Here is a 26,114-nt window from a genome sequence, read left to right on the forward strand (position 1 = left end):
TTCCCTTCTGAGGAAGAGAAATCAAGTGTTTCATTTGTCCACATAACATCTGGGTGACTGAACTTATACCATTTACTCTCTTGGCTCAGCTATAAAGGTTCACTAACGTTAAGACAATACTCAGGTCCTTGGCTTCTAAAGTCGACACACTAATCTCTGCTCTAGGAAACCCTCCCTTTCCAGTCACTAGAAAGCCACTCTTATAGACTCTCTTGAAAGGACTATTTTTTTATTTTTTTTTTTTAGAAAAAAGACATTCTTAAAATCTTATGAATATTTGGCTGGCCAAGTTGCCATTACCATTTATTCTGTCTGTAGCTGAATTATTGGTTGAATTGCTGGGTGAGCTCTTAGCACTGTCTAAGAAAGTTGTGTCCAGACACATCCATAAATTGATGTTTATGCTTTGTGTGACTGGATCTGGGGCCAATCCATAGTATGACTACTTTGGCTACATTCCTAGTTTGGTGGGTCAAGAATAGGAGAACTTATTCATTCGTTACAATCTGATGCTTCTTCTTTGTAGCTGGAAATGTATTTTGTGGAACTATTAGACCATCCGCTAAAAGGCTTCACTGAAATGGCTTTGTAGCTTTCCCTTGTACTCCATTATAGTTGTAAATTGACTAGTAGGTGTTTCCTTTTCATATGTAAATTTACATACATCATGTCCAGTGTCAGGATTTTTTCAGTTGATGACTTCCTGCTTGGCCTTCCCTCCCCTTGACAGTCCATTAGAGCCAGAGGCTAGTGAAGTTAAGGATATGATACAAGGATCATTTAATTTTGTTACTGTTGAGTTCTGTGTTTTGACAACTGTAAGTGTTGGCTGGCATGGTATGTGCTAGATAAATTTGTTCTTACATGATATGTGAATAGTATTAGCAAGATTCACTATTCATACTATGCTGTTTTCCTCAGCTGTGTAGCCTAGCGCAGTGCTTCTCAAGCTATCTGATGTGAGGGACCGGTAATTTTTTTTCCCAATGTGCGCGCAGACCGGCAGCTGATGGCTCGCGGACCGGCAGCGGTCTGCGGACCACCACTTTGAGTAATGCTGCCCTAGAAGGCAGAACCAGACCTGCCAGTCACTGAGATAAGACTTTGTTCTTTGCATCTTAGAAATCAGCCCATGAATACTTCCAAGCCTGTAATATGAGAATGAAATCAATAACTTGCAAGTATATACTAATGGTCCTCTGCTGCATATAGAAAACATCATACAGAACATAATCACCCAACATAATTAAGACTAGTTAAGAAAAATGAATGTAACTATTCAAGAGAAGAGAAATTGCAAGACAAATTGAAATTTCTCAGAGTTGCTTGCTATATTTATTGTCTGGTTTAGAAACAGCAGTGAAATATAAAGTAGTGATTACAGAGCTATGTAACACTGTTGTTATGTGAATTAGGGATGCTACTGTGTGTAGTCTGCTGAAAGCATCATCTGTCTGAGCAAGCAAGAGAAGCAAGGCAGCCTCTCTCCAATTTACTGTAACATATGGACTGAAGACAAAGTAGCCACCTTACATGTGTATGACTTCAGTGATAAGGTGAAGACCGACCTGGTTTGATGGACTAAAATGGATTTAGGATGTTGAAACCGTTTGAAGTCCTTTAAACAGAATTTCAGCCACCTAGCAATAGAGGACTTTGATGACTTGTTTCCTTTTACCGCAGGATGGTAGAGGACGAAAAGAGCCCTGGCTTTCCTGAAAACTTTTGTTCTTTTGAGGTAAGTTTGAAGAGCTCTCTACGCAAACAATGTGTGACATACTTTTTTCCTTCAAGTGAATGGGATTAGTAGGGGCAATAGGATGGAAGGCGAATCCATTGAAAATTATGGAAAACTGTTAGTTTTAGCAGTGAATTCCAGTTCTGTGTAACAGAACACCGTATGCTGTCATCAGCTCCATTGACAGCATGTGAGGTTCAGATTTATTGAACTGAGGTGATCACAATTAGGAAAGTCAGAGTGAGGTAATTTAAATAGAGGTTCTGTTAAAGCATCCAGCACTAGGTTGTGTTTCTGAAGAGCCTCTCTGAATTTCTGGAGGAATTGAGTGATGTTACCTTCAATAATTGCTCAGCATGCAGAACATTAACCTGGGTTTGTCCATCCTCCAGTGCTAGGAGTAGCAGACATATTTTTGTACATGGTGTTCTTTTAAGTACAGTGAGAGGTTATCCTGTGGGATGCTGGCAATTTAAGAAATACTGGCATAGTCTGAGTTTAATGTGCTTAGCTCTGCACCATAAACTGAAACTTTCAAATGGCCAGGTATAATTTAGCTTTACAGACTTATTTTTGCTTCCAAAGAGGGCACGACAACTACTCTTTTCCAGACACACAAATCACAACATAGTGGACCTTTCTAAATCTTGGCTGAATGGATCTTCTCTGTTCCGTCTTTACTGAATCCTTTAATCTCCACTGCAGTGAAAAATATCAGATAGGAAAAAGTACAGATACTCTAATAGCACCCCGTTGGCCTCATAAGTTGTAGTGCAAGGTTCTTATTATGACCTCTCTTGCTTCTTCAACTTAGATACCAGCCCCCAGAAATGGAAAATTGCTTACCCCGCTATTCAGTTTTTGTTAAAATACTAGACTTCAGGATTCTCACTTCTGGTTCTGAATTCCCTAGTATATGAGAGGAATATTCCAAGCTCTTTATCTCTTTAAGGTTTTGTGGTCCAAAAGGGTGGCAGAAGTAGTGGAAGCGTGAGCCACTTCTGCTATGGTATGTCTTAACTGCCATTATTGGAACCTCCCAGTCAGTTCCTGTCTTTATCAGGGTGCAAAGGCTCCACAGTAACCAATCTTAAAATTTTTTAAAAAAAAAAAGGGGGGGGGGGGTTGCCTCAAGTTGGAACAAAGGAACATGAAAAGTGGAAGATAAAACACCACATTGAAAGAATCCTCTCCAACCTCTGAAGGTAGTGAATGGCTAAGAAAGAATGCAAAAAAAGTTGCTCTGTCATGGATTGAACCCATATGCTTTCTAGCTTCAAGCCAGTCTGGTCATAGAAATGCAAAATATGATCAGCAGAATAGACACTATCTTTCTATTGACATCATTATTTAAGGAATTGGTGTCAAATTAAATAAAAAGTTGAAGGGGCCTTATGTTTTAGTGTTGTTTAAGTTAAACCCCAAAGACCTTTGAACATTGAGTTTGTAAAGAGAAGAGCTTGGAAGGAATGGAACGCAGGAGTAGGGGGAAAATATTCAGAGACAATAGTTTCATTTGAGGTGGTATTACGTCATACCGTCTTGGATAGGAATTTGAAGAGCTGTGGCATCACCGTATCCTTGTATAACTTGGTATAAAATGGATTGGTTACTAGAGCTTGAAGTTAGCTAAATGTGAGCTGCACTCACTACATCTAGGAAAACAACCTTCCATGTAAGCAATTTGATCTCAGAGTTACCAAGTTGTTCATAAGGAATTTTCATTGCCTGTGATAGGATCACGCTTATGACCCATGACATGCAGGGATTTTATTGGAGATTTTATAAATTGTCAAGTCCCACATGAACCTGACAGAAAAGAGCTGCAGTGATCCTGGTCTGCCTTTAGATAGTATGATTTAGGCTAAAATGAACCCAGTTGGAGTTGGCCTTCAAGTTACAACCAAAAAGTGAAGAAAGTAGTAAATGATTTTTGTACTGGAGTCCAGGTGGACCTGATTGCGTTACAGTCATACCTTTCCCACTTAATCATACATTATTCTGGTATATGGTTTGCAAACGGTGAAGAGGTCTTGAGTCACCTTGCTTGGAAACATCATTTCTACAGAGCTTTACTCTGCAAGTAGCTGGCCTGTTAAGAAAGTTCCTAGGTTGAGATGTTGCAAGTGGTTATTTTGGGCTAGACTCCCAGACAAATGGCATCAATGTTAGCCAACTACAGTAGAAGAACTAAGAACAAATGTTAGCCAGGACATTCAAATAGTCTGATATTCTGATGTCTAGGCAATCTCCTCGGTTTCACCATGATCTTTTGCTACCAGAAGTACTAGTAGAAATGGATTCCAGGGTTCTTTCTCCGTAGGAGAAGGAAGAAGTGGCTTTTGTGAGCGTGGTCTCTCCTAAGTGCCTTATTCAGCAATGGTCACAAGAAGACATTCTGACGTTCTCCACTGGAAGAAAATCTGAACTACTGTTATCTGACCTCTTGACCACTTTTAGTATTAAACTACAGGTAAATTTAGTCTATGTGCAGACATCTTGTTTTCCTGCTAAGCTTGTGGTGACCAAAAATGTCTAGTCTTCTCTTATCTGTTTGTGTTTTTTCTGTATTTGGAGAAACTGATCTGACAAATGTCACATCTTTTCAAATCAGCTGAAAATATTTATGTTGTAACACTAACATCTTCGTGTAAGAAAGGGATTAAATAATGTTGGTTTTGTAACTTGCATTTTTTCTTGCACACTTAGTAAATAAAATTAAGGGTTCAACCTGACTGTTGTAAAGAACCCTAAAGTATAGGGTTGGTCCTGAGGTGCAAAAGTAACATCCGTAATCCGTGGCAGCCTCTTGTAATTTACCACTGATATGAAAGCTGGATTTCCGAATGGAGCTTTTTCTTCTGCATTACCTCTATATGTGGCATATCCACTACTGGGATATGGTGTCCAGTTTTGGTGTTCTCACTTCAAAAAGGATGCTGACAATGTAGAAATGATTCAGAAAAGAGCTACAAGAATGATTTGATATCTAGAAAATATGCCTTAGAGAGAGTGACTAAAGAAGCCCCATCTATTTAGTTTATCTAAGAGAAGGTTAAGAGCTAATTTGATCATGGTTTACAAGTATATATGTGGGGAAGAGATCTGATAGTAGATGATTTTTTAACATTGCTGAAAAAGGAATAAGAAGATCCAGTGTTTGGAAGTTAAAGCAAGACAAATTTAGATTAGAAAGAGGGAACACTTTTAACAGTTTGCTTAACCCACTGGAGCAATTTACCTGGGAATGTGTTGGATTCTCAATCATTTTGTCATTAAGTCAAGGCTGGATATCTTTGTAAAATATATTCTGTAGCTCAAACAGAAGTTAGGGACTTCATGGAGAAATTATTAGATGCTGCTCTTTTGTCTGCATTATGCAGGAGGTCAGATTAGATGATCATATTTCCTTTTGGCTTTAAAATCTGTTCATTTTCCTCTGTAGTAAGGAAGGGGCTCAAGGCAATGCAGCATGACTGTCAGTTGCTTTTCCTTTGTAAAGAAACCTCCCATTTTACCTAAGGTAGTACTCTCTGGTACAGAGTAAGTAATCAAGATTCTTCTGTGCCTCCTGGTTTCACTGGGAGCCCTACACCCTGCACATGTCTAGCTTCAAGGCAAAAATTCTTACTATCTTGTTGGTGTCAAAGACCACCCATAATGCTGATCAGGGCTGTGCATTTATGCACTAGGGCTTTGCTGTTACCTGTAGAGAGAGGACTTGATTAGGGGAGAAAGGTTGCTTCACAGCTCTTTTGGCCATGAAGTCCTGTGCTCAACCTTGGTCGTAAATGGTTTGAAATGGCATAAGGTGTTTCTTGATCATCTGGACTTTCTTGAGCTTTGATTCCTCAGTTACCAGGGGAGAGTGCTTTTCTGGTAACTATCCTGGCTTTAGGAAAAGCAACAGAACCTCCTGTGTGATGGCTGAAAGTGACTGTGGAGACATGATTTTTCTGAGATCTGGAGGGAGAGTTATGGGGGGGATATTGGAGCAAATATGTATGGTCTTCATCTTCAGTTTTGACTTTGAATAATTTTTGAGCCTTTTAATGTCTAAAATTGCTGTGATACCACTAGAATATTTCAGTATCAAATAGAGAGGGTAGACTAAGCTCCCTTTCACTTCTCTTTCTTTGGGACTGGTTTTGCCCCAATTTGTAGAGGATTCTTAGTGTACTAAAATGAACACTATAAAAAACCCTCAAGATAAATGTTAAATTTCTTTTACTGGGGAACAGTTGTGTGTGTTGGATGAGATGGCAGAATTGACTGCAAGGTGGCATATAAAAGTAAAAGGAGTTTAACGGGGTGGGGGTGGGAAGAAGACAATTTTAAGGCCCAGAAAAGGCACAAGGCAGATATAGGAAAGGTAAGTTTTAAGGCAGATTAGGAGATCTGAGGGAAAACTATATCTGCAGACAAATGAATAGGACTGAGGATCACCTGAATTCTTGGAGGAAGGAAAAAAACCTCACTGAGTTCTAAGATGGGAGAAACCATATAGTATCCTAGTTACTGATTGGAGAGTCTTGCCTCTAGGTCTGCTTAGTCTCTAAGGTGCCACAAGTACTCCTTTTCTTTTTACGGATACAGACTAACACGGCTGCTACTCTGAAACCTGTCATAGAAGGAATAGTGGACTTGGTAATGAGAGAGGAAGTGATAAGTATATAAAGGTTACATCACATTTCCTCGTCAGGCATAAGCTATCGTGTTCTTTCCTTACCAGCACACTAAGCATTTCCTATTCCTTATTTTACTAAGACCTGGCAAGAATCATTTTTACATGAATCCACTATTTTAATTTTTTCCCCCTAATTTGAGATACTCTGGGACAACTTTATCCAATGAGCAGGTGGTCTTGTATATCATCCCACATGTTTCAGAGGTTTGCATACTCTCACTTGAGCGGTTTCTGTCTTCAGCAGATGGAGTGGCTTGCTCACAAATGAGATGTAGGAGACTTTCTAACAGAATGTGAGGCAACATAAGCATCATGATATATCTATGTCAGGTGATCATGCTGTTAGGCCAGCATACAGCCAAATTGTAGCAGGACTTTTCTCCTTGACTTGTAAGAGATGCTCAGACTTATCTCTGAAGGAAACCCATGCTAGGGGAAGCATACCACAAGCTCAGGACCTTCATTACAAAAAGTAGGATGACTGAAGGAAGTGATTTTGGGTAGACCTCCCTTCTTTCAGGGCTCTTCCTTATGCTTTTCTCCAGCTAATCAGTTTGCTAAGTCTAGGCCAAGTCTAGAGCCCTTTGCAGAAACCCTACAAAAATGTATTGCTCATGATGTGTGGAGGATATGCGTTCTCAGACTTTCATGGAGCTCTCACTAGTCACTAATGGACAGAGCAAGAGACTGGGAGTCAGAGATTCTGTTCCTGTGCTGTAACACTGACTGTGGGGATTTAGGTTAGATACTTCTCAGAACCTGTTTTGTATCTAAAATTGGGATATACATATTCACTTGTGTGTGTGTCTTACATTAGATAATTTCAAAGTACTTCAGTGCAATATATTGTCCTCCTAGGGTGACACAGTAATATGATGCATGCTCCTTGCCTTCTCAAAATCTTTTTGGGGTATTTCTATTGTGTCGTGGGACTGTTTCTGGATCTTTTCCCTTTGTTTTCCCACACCTATACCTGTATCAACAATCTCAACTTTTGTAAATCACGTATGGAGTGTGGGGTCCCTCTAAAGAGTTTTTTGAATGTACTTACATCATAGAATCATAGAATCATAGAATATCAGGGTTGGAAGGGACCCCAGAAGGTCATCTAGTCCAACCCCCTGCTCAAAGCAGGACCAATTCCCAGTTAAATCATCCCAGCCAGGGCTTTGTCAAGCCTGACCTTAAAAACCTCTAAGGAAGGAGATTCTACCACCTCCCTAGGTAACGCATTCCAGTGTTTCACCACCCTCTTAGTGAAAAAGTTTTTCCTAATATCCAATCTAAACCTCCCCCACTGCAACTTGAGACCATTACTCCTCGTTCTGTCATCTGCTACCACTGAGAACAGTCTAGAGCCATCCTCTTTGGAACCCCCTTTCAGGTAGTTGAAAGCAGCTATCAAATCCCCCCTCATTCTTCTCTTCTGCAGGCTAAACAATCCCAGCTCCCTCAGCCTCTCCTCATAACTCATGTGTTCCAGTCCCCTAATCATTTTTGTTGCCCTTCGCTGGACTCTCTCCAATTTATCCACATCCTTCTTGAAGTGTGGGGCCCAAAACTGGACACAATACTCCAGATGAGGCCTCACCAATGTCGAATAGAGGGGAACGATCACGTCCCTCGATCTGCTCGCTATGCCCCTACTTATACATCCCAAAATGCCATTGGCCTTCTTGGCAACAAGGGCACACTGCTGACTCATATCCAGCTTCTCGTCCACTGTCACCCCTAGGTCCTTTTCTGCAGAACTGCTGCCTAGCCATTCGGTCCCTAGTCTGTAGCTGTGCATTGGGTTCTTCCGTCCTAAGTGCAGGACCCTGCACTTATCCTTATTGAACCTCATCAGATTCCTTTTGGCCCAATCTTCCAATTGGTCTAGGTCCTTCTGTATCCTATCCCTCCCCTCCAGCGTATCTACCACTCCTCCCAGTTTAGTATCATCCGCAAATTTGCTGAGAGTGCAATCCACACCATCCTCCAGATCATTTATGAAGATATTGAATAAAACCGGCCCCAGGACCGACCCTTGGGGCACTCCACTTGATACCGGCTGCCAACTAGACATGGAGCCATTGATCACTACCCGTTGAGCCCGACAATTTAGCCAGCTTTCTACCCACCTTATAGTGCATTCATCCAGCCCATACTTCCTTAACTTGCTGACAAGAATACTATGGGAGACCGTGTCAAAAGCTTTGCTAAAGTCAAGAAACAATACATCCACTGCTTTCCCTTCATCCACAGAACCAGTAATCTCATCATAAAAGGCGATTAGATTAGTCAGGCATGACCTTCCCTTGGTGAATCCATGCTGGCTGTTCCTGATCACTTTCCTCTCATGCAAGTGCTTCAGGATTGATTCTTTGAGGACCTGCTCCATGATTTTTCCAGGGACTGAGGTGAGGCTGACTGGCCTGTAGTTCCCAGGATCTTCCTTCTTCCCTTTTTTAAAGATTGGCACTACATTAGCCTTTTTCCAGTCATCCGGGACTTCCCCGGTTCGCCACGAGTTTTCAAAGATAATGGCCAGTGGCTCTGCAATCACAGCCGCCAATTCCTTCAGCACTCTCGGATGCAACTCGTCCGGCCCCATGGACTTGTGCACGTCCAGCTTTTCTAAATAGTCCCTAACTGCCTCTATCTCCACAGAGGGCTGGCCATCTCTTCCGCATTTTGTGATGCCCAGCGCAGCAGTCTGGGAGCTGACCTTGTTAGTGAAAACAGAGGCAAAAAAAGCATTGAGTACATTAGCTTTTTCCACATCCTCTGTCACTAGGTTGCCTCCCTCATTCAGTAAGGGGCCCACACATTCCTTGGCTTTCTTCTTGTTACCAACATACCTGAAGAAACCCTTCTTGTTACTCTTGACATCTCTGGCTAGCTGCAGCTCCAGGTGCGATTTGGCCCTCCTGATAACATTCCTACATGCCCGAGCAATATTTTTGTACTCTTCCCTGGTCATATGTCCAACCTTCCACTTCTTGTAAGCTTCTTTTTTATGTTTAAGATCCGCTAGGATTTCACCATTAAGCCAAGTTGGTCGCCTGCCATATTTACTATTCTTTCGACTCATCGGGATGGTTTGTCCCTGTAACCTCAACAGGGATTCCTTGAAATACAGCCAGCTCTCCTGGACTCCTTTCCCCTTCAAGTTAGTCCCCCAGGGGATCCTGGCCATCCGTTCCCTGAGGGAGTCGAAGTCTGCTTTCCTGAAGTCCAGGGTCCGTATCCTGCTGCTTACCTTTGTTCCCTGCGTCAGGATCCTGAACTCAACCAACTCATGGTCACTGCCTCCCAGATTCCCATCCACTTTTGCTTCCCCCACTAATTCTACCCGGTTTGTGAGCAGCAGGTCAAGAAAAGCACCCCCCCTAGTTGGCTCCTCTAGCACTTGCGCCAGGAAATTGTCCCCTACGCTTTCCAAAAACTTCCTGGATTGTCTATGCACCGCTGTATTGCTCTCCCAGCAGATATCAGGAAAATTAAAGTCACCCATGAGAATCAGGGCATGTGATCTAGTAGCTTCCGTGAGCTGCCGGAAGAAAGCCTCATCCACCTCATCCCCCTGGTCCGGTGGTCTATAGCAGACTCCCACCACTACATCACTCTTGTTGCACACACTTCTAAACTTAATCCAGAGACACTCAGGTTTTTCTGCAGTTTCGTACCGGAGCTCTGAGCAGTCATACTGCTCCCTTACATACAGTGCTACTCCCCCACCTTTTCTGCCCTGCCTGTCCTTCCTGAACAGTTTATAACCATCCATGACAGTACTCCAGTCATATGAGTTATCCCACCAAGTCTCTGTTATTCCGATCACGTCATAGTTCCTTGACATCACCAGGACCTCCAGTTCTCCCTGCTTGTTTCCAAGGCTTTGTGCATTTGTATATAAGCACTTGAGATAACCTGTTGATCGCCCCTCATTGCCAGTATGAGGCAGGAGCCCTCCCCTCACAGACATTCCTGCCTGTGCTTCCTCCCGGTATCCCGCTTTCCCACTTACCTCAGGGCTTTGGTCTCCTTCCCCCGGTGAACCTAGTTTAAAGCCCTCCTCACTAGGTTAGCCAGCCTGCTGGCAAAGATGCTCTTCCCTCTCTTCGTAAGATGGAGCCCGTCTCTACCCAGCACTCCTCCTTCACGGAACACCATCCCATGGTCAAAGAAACCAAAGCCTTCTCTCCGACACCATCTGTGTAGCCATTCGTCTTGAGCCTGGAGTAGTTGTCAGCAGAGATGTAGATGTGAGATGGTGGGGCAAGATTATTCATTGACCACCTTGCATTCATCTCGCTATACAGACATCTAAACCATGGTCCCTGCTCTGAATGTCTTACAATTTCTAAGACACAGTATATAGATAGAAAAGAGGGGGGAATTGGTGTAAGACTCTGAAGACATCATGTAAATTGAGTTGTATCAGTTAGGTAGATTTCTTGTCAGTTCTGGATGTTGTGATGTTAAATTCTGATTTTTCTTTACTTATCTGTTCTATCTTTTGCATACTAAATTTCTTTATCTCTATTTTAATGTTTAGTATGGGAGGGCTTGTAAGAAAGAATTGAGGAGAAGATGACGACAATAATTTTGAATAGTAGAGGAAAGATGGGGGAAAGAAGCAGAGTTGGATGGTGAGTCAGGTGCAAGGAGACACAGTCAATAGGAAAGTTTAGTTCTTGGAGCAAAATATACTGAGTAAGTGAGGTGGAGTTTTGCATCAATTAATTTTCTATTTACAGAGCCTTTTGGATGGTAATCCACTACAAGGAAATGAAGGATTTCATGGCGGGGGAAGGACTGTAATGCTTCTAGTGCATGGGCTCTGGCAAAGGTTAAAGCCAGCTGGGGAACAAAATGTCAGAACTCGGGGCATAGCTCCAACACATAACATAAAGAGATATTATCTCCAGTAGATAACCCCTTTTTGAAGTCCAACAGTGCTAGAATAGTTTTTGATCTCCCATGGGGCAAAAGAACTATCCACTACTGTTATAAACAGAGGAATACCTGGAGTACTGGAATGTGGTCCAATCTTTTTTCCTGAATAGGGAGAAGTCTTATTGCTCAGATGGTCATCAAGCAGATGGGGGGAAACCCAATCACTTGGCAAACAGTCTAACCAGTTTTAGACTTCTCAGCACGTACCTTCAGTGTACCATGCCATGGTGTTCAATTGAAGGAATTGCTCTATAAATCTGTTTGTGTTTGTGGATGTCAGATTTTCATTTTGCATGTGTTTTGTTTAGGCACACTTGCAATCTTGTGCATCTTTGTACATGCTCTCACTTTTCTTTATTAAACATCTTTATGGTATTCTTTTTGTGGCGAAAAGAGGAATAGAACTGAGTGGTGTCAGAAGGTAAATGCTTGCTTACCCTACAGTGAGCACAGTGGGGCACTTTGCTGTCTTGGTAGCTTGTTTTTAGTCTTGTTACACTCTTTCATATATACATACTCCTTGGGGCATTCTGCGCCAAAAAATTCAAAATTCTGCAAATGTAATTTGTCAAAATAACACTACATAATCACTCCAGTTTCAATTATTTTGGTAATGTATTTCAAAATACCTGTCAGCAAGTATGTCTGTAACAATACAGACAGATAGACACACACACACACATTCTCCCAGGAGTAGAGAGTTAAAGAAATCCCAGTTAAATGACAACCCAGTTCCTGTTTATCTGCCCCGTACCCCACTCCCTCAGAGCCCAGCCGGGGGGACAGACACCCACAATCCCTCCCCCTCACAGAGCCCACCTGCGGAGACCCTCCCAGCCAATACATCCGCACCCCATCTCCCCCCAGAGCCCAGCTGCTGCTTCCCCCTTCCCCAGACACCTATTCCCCTCCCCCCAGAGGGAGAAATAGCCTGATGCTTGGTCCCAGGCTTGCATGGAGTTTCCTGCGCCCTCTCTTTCCCTCAGGCCATTTTGGAAACTTCAGCTGCCTGGGAACCCTCCAGCTCCTTCTCCTTCCCCCGAGCAGTGTCTTGTATGTGCAAATTGGACTCTGCAGAGTCCAGTGGCACCTAGTGGTGCCAAGCAGCACTGCATCTCATTTTTGTGGGGGAAAGGAAATTCTGTGCGCACAATGTCAATTTCTGCAAAATTCTGAATTGTGCAGTGGCACAGAATTCCCCTAGGAGTAACGTACAGCAGTGGTTCTCAAAGCCGGTCCACCGCTTGTTCAGGGAAACCCCGTGGCGGGCCGAACCGGTTTGTTTACCTGCCGTGTCCGCAGGTTCGGCCGATCGTGGCTCCCACTGGCTGCGGTTTGCTGCTCCGGGCCAATGGGGGCTGTGAGAAGGGCATCCAGCACGTCCCTTGGTTTGCGCCGCTTCCTGCAGCCCCCATTGGCCTGGACCAGCGAACCGCGGGCAGTGGAAGCCGCGGTCGTCCGAACCTGCGGATACGGCAGGTAAACAATGCGGTCTGGCCTGCCAGGGGCTTTCCCTGAACAAGTGGCAGACCGGCTTTGAGAACCACTGATGTACAGTACGGGGTAAACTATCCCCTCTTCCAGTGGCTTAATATGACAACAGAGTAGCAGCAATTCCAGTCCTCAGCCAGCTATTGGACAACTCCTAGAGTTTCTGGTGTACAGAAACAAATTTAAGAATGTATCCCAAAATGTTTGGGTTTTTTATATATATATATATATATATATATATATATATGGTGAAGTGTTTTCTTTTAAGTGTTTGTGAGACTTTACTGTGAAATTTTTCAGGTTTTTCTGAAGACTGTATAAATACACAGCTTTATAAACACAGGTGCTACTCGATAACTTATTTTTCCAATAGCCTGGAAGATACCAATATCCAAAACATTATTAAGTTGGATGTAGTGGAATATTGTCATGTTGCTAGAGACTTGAAGCAGGATCTGAAAAGTTGCATGATGTTTTAAAGTCAATTCTAACGTCTTTTGAGAGGTCTACATGTTTAAAAATGTTTAGGTCTTGTTGCTCTTATCGTTGCAATACCTGACTGATCTATGGACTCATGGGATTTTCAAAAGGAATTTAGGCAGTCAGGAGACCAAATCTGATTGACCGTCACTGAGAGTCAGGCTCCCTTTTGAAAATGAGATTAGGCTTCTAAAGCAGGTGCTACAACACTGAGCGCAGCATTGCCTAAGTAACTTAAAATTTGGGCATTAAACAATGGTAGATTATCTTTCTAGAACAAATTGCCTAGCATTTTGGCCCTGAATTTAATGTACTACAGCATCACACACTCAGTAGCAAATGTATTTTGCAGAATGCTTATGTGTTTGGGTTTTAATATTGAGCTCACCATATTTGAATAACTTAAAAAAGGAAAATCAGCCTTATTCTAGCTTCCACACGCAAAGCTGTACATGTGTACAGTTGACGATGGATGATGTGCAGTCACAGCTTAGTTAAGTGTGGAATCTACAATAAGTATCACTGTTTTCTTTCCTTTCTTTTTTCATAGGTAGAGAGGTTGATATTAAAACCAAACACATAAGTATAATCAGGAGGACATTTCTTAACAGAATATGCAACTTCAAAGGTATGTAAAGATTGGGGTGTAAACCAAAAGACTTCCCTTTAGTTATCTTTCCTTCTTTAATATAATTGTCTTCCTAAATTTAAATAAAGTTTTCTTTCTAAACTGTTAGCTGTAAATTAGTACATTTCCTGTTTATGTTGTTACAATAGGAAAATTTGCAGTTTTTAAACTTGAAAAGCAAAACAAAAGTAGTTGTAAAGGGGCAGTAATTCAGTACATTGTTAATAGGATGCAGAGCTTTTAGTGTCTGATTCATCTGTACCTTGGGTTGATGATAGCAGAACTCTTGACTCTTGATGGCTGTTAAATGACATGTGAAATAAATTCATGATGGTCACCGGTTGCATTGTGGGCACTTTTCATTGCTACTCACATTGCACCTGGTTTGTTAATAATTAATTTAAATCTTCCTTTGATTACTTTTCTCACCTCCTACACTTCTCCCAACCTACCCTCCTACCATCTTCTTGCTGTGCTGTTTTTCAAGCTGCGTCTTTACATTTAGATCTCCTACCCTTTGTTATGAGCCAAATGACCACTTCTTCGACAAAATGTTTTTCGTCCTTAGTATGCCTCTTCTGTAAACCCCATACTCCAAAAATATATAGCATAATACATATGTGCATAAAAAGTGATAATGTACACGGCTTTGATATTTGATCTGATTTCTTGTTGGAACAGTACTGGCTAATTTGTAGGTTTCTGGGGCCAGGACTGTCTTGCTTTCTTTTGGATTAATATGACATTCAGTAAACAGTCTGAGTAAATTGAGTTTGTCATTTAATACAATTTTTGTTAAAAAATAAAAAAAAGGTAAAGGAAGTTTGTATTACTTTCAGTAAATGTTTAGGGAGGGCCAAACAACTGTTCATATTTAAACACTTCCTTTTAGACTTTCAGTGTTTAATTTTCTGTTAGGTGTCACAGTCAATAGTTTTTCTGAAGTATGATAAACATTTGAGTACTGCATTGAATGCATTACTGCATTGAGTACAGGTTTAGACTGATAATTTAATTCTGTGAATTTACTTTTTTTTTCTTTCTTTTTTTTTTTTTTTGGCATAGGAAATGTATGAGGTTGCAAAGAAGCTTTGTTCCTTTTGTGAAGGTCTGGTCCATGATGAACATCTTCAGCACCAAGGCTGGGCTGCCATAATGGCCAATTTGGAAGATTGCACATATTCTTATCAAAAGCTGCTTTTCAAGTTTGAAAATGCATATTCAAACTATCTGCAGTCCATAGATGATATTAAGCTGAAACTCACACAGTAGGTTTGCTGTTAGACTCTTCAATAAGAAAGTGCCCTACACAATCACTGCATTTAAAAATAAGTTTTATGATTTTATATTTCCACAATTAATTGTTAGTAAACCAGTAGAAGTTCCGAATTCTGTACATTTGTAGTACTTTTGTTGTATTTTGTATCATACAGTAGGTAACTTAATATGTTAGAACATTCACTCCTTATAGTTTTCTAAAAAGCTTACTCCTGGGGGAATTCTGCACCAAAAAATTTAAAATTCTGCAAAAAAAAATTGCCTACCTTAAGCTGCTTGTAAGATTGGTTCCTTGATAGATGTTTTGTTTGTCCTTTATTTTAAAGCTTGGGGACAGCTGTTTCTGTCATGTCCAAGATCCCACTGCTGGAGTGCCTAACCAGACATAGTTACAGAGAGTGTTTAGGAAGATTGGATTCTTCTGTTCGGCATGGAGGGGCAAAAAGTGAAGAAACTGAAGATGAGAAGTCTGCTGAACTGGTGCTTTCTTCTGATATACCTAGAGTGCACAATAAATCACTTTTAGCCTCATTTTGCAAGTCTGTGGAGCATTCAGCCCTGGACAGCACAGATCCCGGAAATGTCAAAGAAAATAGGGAATCCAGTCAAAACACTACTATTGAGGAGAGTAAAACTTCAGAGGAGCTTAACGAGAGTGATCTGTCTTCCTTCAATGTCTCTCTGTTGGACTGGATAAATGTTCAAGATAGACCTAATGATGTGGAATCATTAGTCAGAAAATGTTTTGATTCTATGAGCAGAGTAAGTTCACACTTAAAAAAGATGTCTTAATGAAATAATAGGAATTTCCCATTTAATCTTTCTGTTTGGTTACCAGATGCTGGTGTTATTGAAGTAAATGTTGATCTGACTTTAATTGTTTTAACTTTGTTTCTCCTGCAACTTTCTGCATTTAAACAAAGGAGAAAATGGAGAAGAAAAAATTAGAGCGCTGCTTAGTTTGAAAATTTGACCGTCCGTAGATTTGTTATAATTTCATGTGAATAGTTGTCCAAAACGTTTTATAAAAAAAAAAAAGCGCAGCATTTATTTTTGTGGCTAGCATGGTAACACATTTTTGTTTTCTTCGCTAACTTTGTGATGTTACTTACCCAACAAAATATACCCAAACCTGTGTGAAATCAAGGATGTTCCTGGTCCCACAGATGTATAACATACTTTCTGTTAAAAAAAAGATTAAATCCTCTATCATATTAAAAACACAGGAAAAAAAATTGAGCCCATTAAATGGGTTTTGATATTTTATACCAGCAGATGGATATACACACTTTCTCAGAGTAGCTTATATCTAGCTGGGTGTTCCATTTCTGTCTCCAATAGAGAAGCATCATGCTCTGAGTAGTTTTTAGATGGTTGTTTGATAGTGATGTATCTTTTTCTTAGTTTTTACTAGTGAGCTTTGTAGCTTATTTAAAAACCTCTTCCTCATGAATCTTTTCTCATTTCTCACTTACTAGTGGTAATATGTAATTCTTAGTTTAAAACAGATTTTTTAAATTTTATATTTTGGGATCTTAGTTTTGTGTTCATTATAGTTGTCAGAGTAACAGCCGTGTTAGTCTGTATTCGCAAAAAGAAAAGGAGTACTTGTGGCACCTTAGAGACTAACCAATTTATTAGAGCATAAGCTTTCGTGAGCTACAGCTCTTGTGCAACTCCAGTAAAATGCTCCCCATGAACCAACATAACAAAAGTCTCTGGTGTCATGAGGAGGAACGAGGGGCACTCTGTGAGTAGGTGTTCCCTGTGTTAGTTTGTCCACTTGGTATTTGAGTCAGCTTCAAGGAGTACAGGCTAAAGATTCTCTAAATAGAAATTTATGTCCCAGCTGCCTACAACTAGTTTCATATCATCTGGTTTGGTCACTACAAAGGAACCAGCTTTCTCCCGACTTGTAATTGCAGAGACCAACCCAACTGCTAAATTACCCAGTTTCCCCTTGACAGCAGCAATGCAGTTATGCAAATGATGGTATATAAGTGAAGATTTGACATATTTTAGATTTCATTAGGATTCCTAAATTTTGTTTGCAAAGAACTTAAGTTGTTGCCCCCCTCCCCATTTGTTTGTTTGGCTTTTTTAGAAAATCTGGTACCTTTTCAGAATGATTCGAAGGCTTCCGTGAAATCAGAACTAATCTGGAACTGAAAAAAAGATATCTAATAGGGCTGTCAATTAATCACAGTTAACTCTTGCGATTTAACTAAAAAAAGTAATCGTGATTAAAAACATTAATCGCGATTAATTGTAGTTTTAATCGAACTGTTAATAGAATACCAATTCAAATTTACTAAATACTTTGGATGTTTTTCTACATTTTCATATATATTGTATTCTGTGTTGTAATTGAAATAAGTGTATATTTTTATTACAAATATTTGCATGGTAAAAATGATAAGAGAAATAGTATTTTTCAATTCACCTCGTACAAATACTGTAGTGCAATCTCTTTGTTGTGAAAGTGCAATTTACAAATGTAGATTTTTGTTGTTACATAACTGCACTCAAAAACAAAACAATGTAAAACTTCAGAGCCTTCAAATTTACTCAGTCCTACTTGTTCAGCCAATCACTAAGAAAGACAAGTGTGTTTACATTTACAGGAGATAATGCTGCCCTCTTCTTATTTACAATGTCACCAGAAAGTGAGAACAGACATTTGCGTGGCACTTTTGTAGCCAGCATTGCAAGGTATTTATGTGCAAGATATGCTAAACATTTGTACGCCCCTTCGTGCTTTGGCCACAATTCCAGAGGACATGCTTCCCTGTTGATGACGCTTGATTTAAAAAAAAACAAAAACAAAAAAAACCTGCATTAATTAAATTTGTGACTGAACTCCTTGGGGGAGAGTTGTATGTCCCCTGCTCTGTTTTATCTGCATTCTGCTGTATATTTCATGTTACAGTAGTCTCGGATGATCATCCAGCACAAATTGTTCATTTTAAGAACACTTTCACTACAGATTTCACAAAATGCAAAGAAGGTACCAGTGTGAGATAGCTACAGCACTTGACCCAAGGTTTAAGAATCTGAAGTGCCTTCCAAAATCTGAGAGGGACGAGGTGTGGAACATGCTTTCATAAGTCTTAAAAGAGCAACACTCAGATGAGGAAACTACAGAACCTGAACCACCAAAAAAGAAAATCAACCTTCTGCTGATAGCATCTGACTCAGATAATGAAAGTGAACATGCGTCGGTCTGCACTGCTTTCGAGCCTGACCTGTCCTCAGCTTGAACGTATGTCCTCTAGAATGGTGGTTGAAGCATGAAGAGACATATGAACCTTTAGCACATCTGGCATGTAAATATTTTGCGATGACGGCTACAACAGTGCCATGAGAATGCCTGTTTTCACTTTCAGGTAACGTAAACAAGAAGCGAGCAACATTATCTCCTGCAAATGTAAACAAACTTGTTTGAGCGATTGGCTAAACCAGAAGTAGGATTGAGTGAGCTTGCAGGCTCTAAAATTTTGCATTGTTTTATTTTTGAATGCAGTGGGGTTTTTTTACATCTACATTTATAAGTTCAACTTTCATGATAAAGAGATTGCACTTATATTTGTATTAGGTGAATTGAAAATACTATTTTGTTTTTTTACATTGAAAGTAATTGTAATAAAAAATAAAGAGAGCACTGTACACTTGTATTCTGTGTTGTAATTGAAATCAGTATATTTGAAAATCTAGAAAACATCAAAAAATATTTAAATAAATGGTATTCTGTTATTGTTTAACAGTGCAATTAATCATGATTAATTTTTTAATCGCTTGACAGCCGTAATATCTAAATACCTATCCTGTGGCAGAATGGTTATTTGATATTATATTTATCCTGAGTTGACATTTTGACATGTAAAACTGGAATAGGCTAGCATTAATTTATTGATTTTCATTGCTATTTAGAGATTTGAACCATGCAACTGATTTATGATGGCATTTCTTGCTAACTTCCTTTATGGAATTCTTCCTGGAGTTTGAATTCTTTATAGAGCAGCAGTTGCCAAGCTCTTGTCTGTGACCATTGGTGGTCCAGGGAGAACTAATATGTTCTGCATAGTGCTGGCTCCTTGCTTCCAATTGCTTCTAAAGACATCCAGACTCTTTAATGCAAAAATCATAGCTTCTTGTAAAAGTAGTTAGCAACAAGGAGCTTCTATTAGGGGCTACTGATATGTAATCAAGAGGGGACGGAAAGAAATTACCACAGACAGAAACTGCTATCTGCCAATGAAGGAAGAGCCAGATCCTGCAAATGGGGCTAGAGTCAAAGGCAGCAGGAGCAGTTCCAGGGTGGGCAGAGAGGAGATCAGACCTCCTAGTATGTGGAGGTAGAGTGAAATGAGAGAAACAGAGTAGTATGTGGAGAAGAGTGAAATGAGAGAAACAGAGATCCTCTTTGTTCCAAAAGGTCAAAACACAAATTGCATTAGTTAAAAATAATGTACTTCCCTAATATTAGTTTTCCATGTAAACAACTGTTCTAGTTGTGACAAGGACAATATATAGTCATGAATGGGATTGTGATTGGGAGGAGGATTCAGTTGATGACTCTGTTAAGAGTTTGTCCAGTATTTGAAAATCTTTGAGAACCCTTAGTACAAATAGTACATTTAGAAAGACATGACAAGATAGGACAGTTTTAAAACTGCCTTTCATGACATCTCAAAAAGCTTTTAAAAAATCCTGAAGTATTGTATTTGAAATGCGCTGTGGGCATTTAACTTCAGCTGTTTTGCACTAATATTTTCTTCTGGAAATTAAGGCTAATTCTAATTTTTTTCTTCCAAGTTCAATCACTTTCCAATTTGCTTTCTTTTTCCCACTTTCCTTTTTATTATTATTATTATTATTTTATTATTTTATTTTGGAGTAAATGGGGATCTCTTTAACTCTAGTACCTCTGTATGTTGTTGTTGTATCCCTCCTTCAAAGTTTCACATTGCTACAATGGCGGCAATACTGCCATTTGCAACAGTATCTTAGGTCCCAGATTATGTACTACTGGCCTTTATGTAGGCATTTTCTTCGTGTAGGCATTCACTCATTTATATGGTATCATAGATTTCAGGGTGAGAATTCTCATGTGACTAAATCTGAGAGTAAAAGCGGCAAAGAGTCCTGTGGCACCTTTTAGACTAACAGACATATTGGGGCATAAGCTTTCGTGGGTGAATACCCACTTCGTTGGATGCATGTATTCACCCACTAAAGCTTATGCTCCAAATATATCTGTTAGTCTATAAGGTGCCACAGGACTCTTAATGCAGATCCAGACTAACACGGCTACCCCTCTGAATGTTAGAGTAGTTTCCTAAAAATAATTTTTACTGAACTCTCTTGCAACACCAGGTTTGCAGTAGCTCTTTTAGATAAATTGTTATGCCACGCTACCCACGCATGACATGCTCTATGCTCTTAACTAGTTTATTCAGAACCGTGTTCCATTGAAACAGTAATTTCCCTAGTCTCTTATAACTAAAGGATTTGTATCGAAAGGCTCTACTTTTTTCACTACTTTGAAGTTGAATTGGAGGAATCACCCCAAAGCCCTGTAGATGTGATATAACCTCTTACAAACCCACTATCACCAACAGATGTTAAAAAAGTAAGGGTGGATGAGTCAAACTTTTCCTCCAGCAAAAAATTAGTGACTAGTTTAAATGTAGTAAAAGTTTTAAACGTAATCAGAGGTGGTACAGCTCTGTAACATCACTCAGTTATTTGTCTGTGAATATATCTGCCTATTTTATAAAGAGCTGTCACTTTAGTTTTCCATTTTTTTAAAATTAATCTTGATTCCATCTTCAAGGACCTGGATTGCATAGTCTAATAGTTCCCGAACTATTTCTAATTTTATGCCACAAGTAAGAACAAAGACTAAATTGTAAAATAATAACAACAAAACAGAATATGTGGGATACAGAAGAAATTCCCAGTGAAAAACTAAATCAGAAATTAAGGAACTGTGGGTACATCAGCACAGTAAGCAGCAGCCTGCAGTAGTGAGTCTGAGTCTGGGTCTACAGACTCAGGCTAGTACTATGGCGTTAAAAATAGCTGTGTGGCTGTTGGGGCTCATGCTAGAGCTTGGGCTCTGAAGCCCACCTCTCTAGGCTTTAGTGTAGACCTACACTAAGAGAGCAAAATAATTTGGATGAATTTTAATAATTTTGTTTTCTCTGTAACATATTCATTTCATTTTTTTTTATTTTTTATTTTATTTTTTTGCTCCTGTACCAGCCATTCAATGTCAGTGTTGTCATTGTCTCTTTATTAATGAGTTGCAATCTGTTGTACACAGTGTGAAATATTTTTTTTAAAAGGCACTAAATATATGTATAATTACAGTCTCTCTTTTCTTCCATCTTTTAGCTTGATCCAAAGATCATTCAGCCCTTTTTGGTAGAATGTCGACAAACTATTGCCAAACTAGATAATCAAAACATGAAGGCGATTAAAGGGCTTGAGGACAGGCTTTATGCATTGGACCAGATGATAGCTAGCTGCAGCAGACTAGTAAATGAACAAAAAGACCTTGCTCAGGTAATTTTTTTTTTCTTGGGGTGGGGGAAATAGATTAATGTAGCACAACACTCTAATAAAACAATTAAGCATATCTCTTTATGTGAAACAGTTTCCAACACATTTAACTTTATGTACAAGAAATTTACAAAAGCATGGTAGCTGTGGCTTTATTATGATAGAAGGTGCATTTTCCTTATAATTCTTCTTTTTTGGGGGGGTTACTTCTCACGTTCTAAAAATTAACCTTTTGGCTGAAATGTCTTCTCCTTATTTTCAGTCCATAAGGGCAAATTTGATAATTTAGTTTGGTAGTTTTAAGCTATCATGGATGTAGACATACTACTGGGTCATTCATTCAAAAAAAAAAATTAAGGATTTTTGTTGTTTTAAAACATTGGATGTGGTGGTTGCCAGTACAAAACTCTTAAATACTGTACACATTAACCCACTCCCCCCATCACTCTATAGAGTAAAACAAATGAAACTGTAAACCTTAGCTATAAAACAGTGGTCAAATAAATGCAGAGAGAACATCCAAAATTACACTTCTCACTGTAACTGTAGCTCTGACAAACAGCATAATAATACAAAATACCACATATGGCCAAGTGATCATGTTTAAATTTCTATGGGAACCATAATTCTGAATGTCCTCACTTTTTTGTATTTAAATTTTCAACTATTTTGGTAATCATTTTTTGCATCATACAATCCCAAATGCTGAGTAAATTACAAATATATTTAATGAAGTAGACCAATCTTGTCCCCTTTGTTTCCATCAAGGTTATTTTTCTGATTGTATGTCTGAGCATTTTGGTATGAGTTGGACATGTAAGATGGTAAACACAAAATCAACCCTGGGCATGAAAAAGTTAGTGTAAATTATTGAAGGGAAGCTAAGAGACACAAGGAGAAGGCGGCTATGGCCAGCAGAGATAAGGAAAATAAGCAGCAGGAGGGTGTTAGGAACAAAATGAATCCTGACAATGGTATTGGTTCATTACTAGATGGAAATGGCAGAATTATCAATTGTAATGCAGAAAAGGCAGAAATGTTCAATAAATATTCTTTATTGGAGGGGGAAAATAAATGATGTAGTCTCATTATATGGTGAAGATAACACTCTTTCCATTCCACTAGTATCTCTGTAAGATGTAAAACAGAAGCTACTAAAGTTAGATTTTTTAAAGCAGCAGATCCAGATGACTTGCATGCAAGAGTTTTAAAAGAACTGGCGAGGAGCTCAGTGGACCATTAATGTTGATTTTTAATAAGTCTTGAAGCCCTGGGAAAGTTCTGGAAGAAAGCTAATGTGCCAATTCACCAAAATGCTCAGATGGGATGGCCCAGATAATTATAGGCCTGTCAGCCTGACATGGATCCCAGGCTAGATCATGGCTGATACAGAACTCATTTAAGAATGAAAGGAGGGTAATGTAATTTAATGCAAATGGGTTCTAGAAAATAGGTCATGTCAAACTAACATAATATCTCTTTTTTATGAGACTACATATTTGGTTGATAAAAGGCAGTAGTGTTGATGTAATAGACTTCTGTAAAATGTTTGACTTGGTACGGCATGGCATGTTGATTAAAAAACTAGAACAATATAAAACTAACATGGCACACATTAAATTTGATTAAAAACTGGATAGGTCTCAAAATGTAACTGTAAATGGGGAATTGTCATACAATTAGTGTGTTTCCAGTGTGGTGCTGCAGGGATCGGTTCATGTCCCTACGCTATGTAATAGTTTTATCAGTGAAGAAAACATAAAATCATCATTGTTTGCAGATGACCCAAATTGGGGAGTGGTAAATGATGAAGACGACAGTATACTGATTCAGACCGATCTGAATCAGTTCGTAAGATGGGTGCAAACAAACAATATGCATTTTAATATGGCATGTAAATATTATATCAAAGAGAACAATGTGGGCCATAGTTAGGGGATGATGGACTCTGTCCTGAGAAGCAATGACTCTGAGAAAGATTTGATGGTCATGGTAAATCAGCTGAATGTGAGCCCCCAGTGTGATGCTCTGTCCAAAAAAGCTAATGTGATCCTGGGGTGCATAAACAAGAGAATTTTGAGTAGGAGTAGAGAGGTTATGTTACCCTCTGTATTTGGCACTGGTGTGACTGCTGCTGGAATACTGTGTTCATTTCTGGTCCCCCACAATTCAAGAAGGAGCTTGATAAATGGGAGCGAGTTTAATGGGGAGAGGAGCAACAATAATGATTAAATTATTAAAAGATGTTTTATAGTGAGATACTCAAAGAGCTCAGTCTATTTAGTTTAACAAAGAGAAGGTTAAGGGTGAGTTGATTAATCTGTAAGTATCTGCATAGGGAACAAGTATTTGATAATGGGCTCTTCAGTCTGGGAGAGAAAGATATAACATGATCCAGTGGCAAGTTGAAACTAGATAAATTCAGACTGGAAAGAACTAAGGTGTTAATTTTCAATGGTTTGAGTAATCATTGGAATAATTTACCCAGGGTAGTGGTGGATTCTCCTATCCAGATTGGATTCTTTTCGAAAAGATATGCTTTGGGAATTAATTTGGGGAAGTTCTGTGGCCTGGGTTATATACAGGAGATCAGATGAGAGGATGAATATAGTCACTTCTGGCCTTGGAATCTATGAATCTATAAACAATACTTGGGGTCCCAACCCTTGCTTCTGAGAGACATTAGCTTTATTCTGATTTAATTTCTGGAATAGTACACATCTTATTCTTCCTTTTCTGAATGTGTGCAAAAATCAAACTGCTTACTATTTGAGAAAACTAAGGAGAAATGGTTAGAATTTGAAGGAATATAATATGTAGTGACATATTTCTATTCTTAAATCTGCAGTTTCATGTTCTACAGAAACTGGTTTGATATAATGGTTTGATATTTTTTGATCTTTGGTGTGAGTGACCATTTGTCTCTAAGTCCAGCTGCCGTGGATGGCAAAATAGACTGGAATTTCTGTGATTCTGTAGTAAGACTGTTATAGTGCTTTAGGAGTACACACTTGTTACTGGATTAGTGAAGTTTTAATTATAGAGCATACCACCAGTTTGGAGTGTCTACCCGGCTTTTTGACATTCTGCTCTGAGGTTGGCATTCACGGTCATGAGCAACTCCATACAGCGTGACAATGTTCCACCTTGTATTTAACTGTGACCCTGAATAAGTTTTCTAGACCTGAAGAAGAGCTCTGTGTAAATTTGAAAGCTTGTCTCTCTCACCAACAGAAGTTGGTCTAATAAAGGTATTCTTCTTCGAGTGCTTGCTCATGTTGATTCCAGTTAAGTGTGTGCGTGCCACGTGCACAGTTGTCGGAAGGTTTTACCCATAGCAGCACCCTTTGGGTCGGCTATGGAGCACCCTGGAGTGGCGCCTTCGTGGCGGTGAAGATAGGTCCCTGCCAACCCGCCGCCTCTTCAGTTCCTTCTTACCGCCAGTGACAGTCATTGGAACTGTAGTTGCTTCCTCTCGCAAGTGTTTTTCCCTTAGTTTTGTAGTCTCATAGTTTAGTTTTGTAAATAGGTGAAGTTGCTAGTGTTTAGTTGTTAGTTTTAGTAGGCGTGGGGGCTTTTTCCCACCCCAAATTCCCTTTCCTCCTTTGGGGTTCAGGGCATACCAAGGGTTTAAACCCTGTGGAACCTGCCATAAGCTCATGCCAACGGGCAAACCCCATGACTCTTGTGTCAAGTGTCTGGGGGAGGCTCACCAAACAGAATGGTGCAATATTTGCAAAGGGTTCTGCCCGAGGACAAAGAAAGAGCAGGACTTCAGGCTGAAGCAGATTCTGATGGAATTTAGCACCGAGCAGGATCCGGCACTAAGCACCTCAGTGCGGAGTAGCCCAGCCTCTGTGCGTGAGGCGGCGCTGAAGGAGGACTCTGGCCACAGAGACCCTCGGCACTGATGCTTCCTGGCACCGAAGCCAGTGGAGGCAGCCCAGCACCGCTCACACTCCCCGGTGCTGCATAAGTGTCAAGGAAAACAGACAGGGGACACTCTCCTGTGGTGAAAGCTGCCGGATCAGCCAGTGTTTCCTGAGTGCGTCCTGCTAAAGGGGCACGAGGGGACCATCGAGTCTTGTGCCAATGAATTCTTCTGAGCACAAGTGCCCGGTGCAGGAGCTAGAACTCCCTTCCACCCTGGACACTTTCGAGGCCACAAGGGACTTGATTGCCATGACGGCTCTGCAGTCCCCTGCCAGCCGGATTAGACCTCTGGCAGTGCAACGCAGGGTGCCATTCAGAGGCAAGCCTGCACTGTTGCGGAGGTCACTGCTCCCCATGGCACTGCTCCCCAT

General features: G+C 40.1%; 1 protein-coding gene across 13 annotated transcripts in view; it reads left to right on the forward strand.

Annotated features, from left to right (window-relative positions):
• Positions 1 to 26,114, forward strand: part of RB1CC1 (RB1 inducible coiled-coil 1) — a 169,135-nt gene that overhangs the window by 43,228 nt on the left and 99,793 nt on the right. For 9 of the 13 annotated variants that reach the window (XR_012157218.1, XR_012157217.1, XR_012157216.1 and 6 more), the window contains exons 6-8: positions 15,031 to 15,233; positions 15,570 to 16,005; positions 21,643 to 21,813. Coding sequence is in view for 10 of the 13 variants with exons in the window: in XM_073331179.1 (XP_073187280.1) it covers positions 15,031 to 15,233; positions 15,570 to 16,005; positions 21,643 to 21,813 (810 nt within the window). In the remaining 3 variants the exon portion in view is untranslated. Of the gene's footprint in view, positions 1 to 1,683; positions 1,739 to 13,887; positions 13,966 to 15,030; positions 15,234 to 15,569; positions 16,006 to 21,642; positions 21,814 to 26,114 lie in introns of all 13 variants that reach the window. The other 4 variants (XM_073331182.1, XM_073331181.1, XM_073331185.1 and 1 more) reach the window with 4 other exon arrangements.

Source organism: Lepidochelys kempii, chromosome 2 (genome assembly GCF_965140265.1).
Source record: "Lepidochelys kempii isolate rLepKem1 chromosome 2, rLepKem1.hap2, whole genome shotgun sequence".
Classification (NCBI taxonomy): Eukaryota; Metazoa; Chordata; order Testudines; family Cheloniidae; genus Lepidochelys; species Lepidochelys kempii.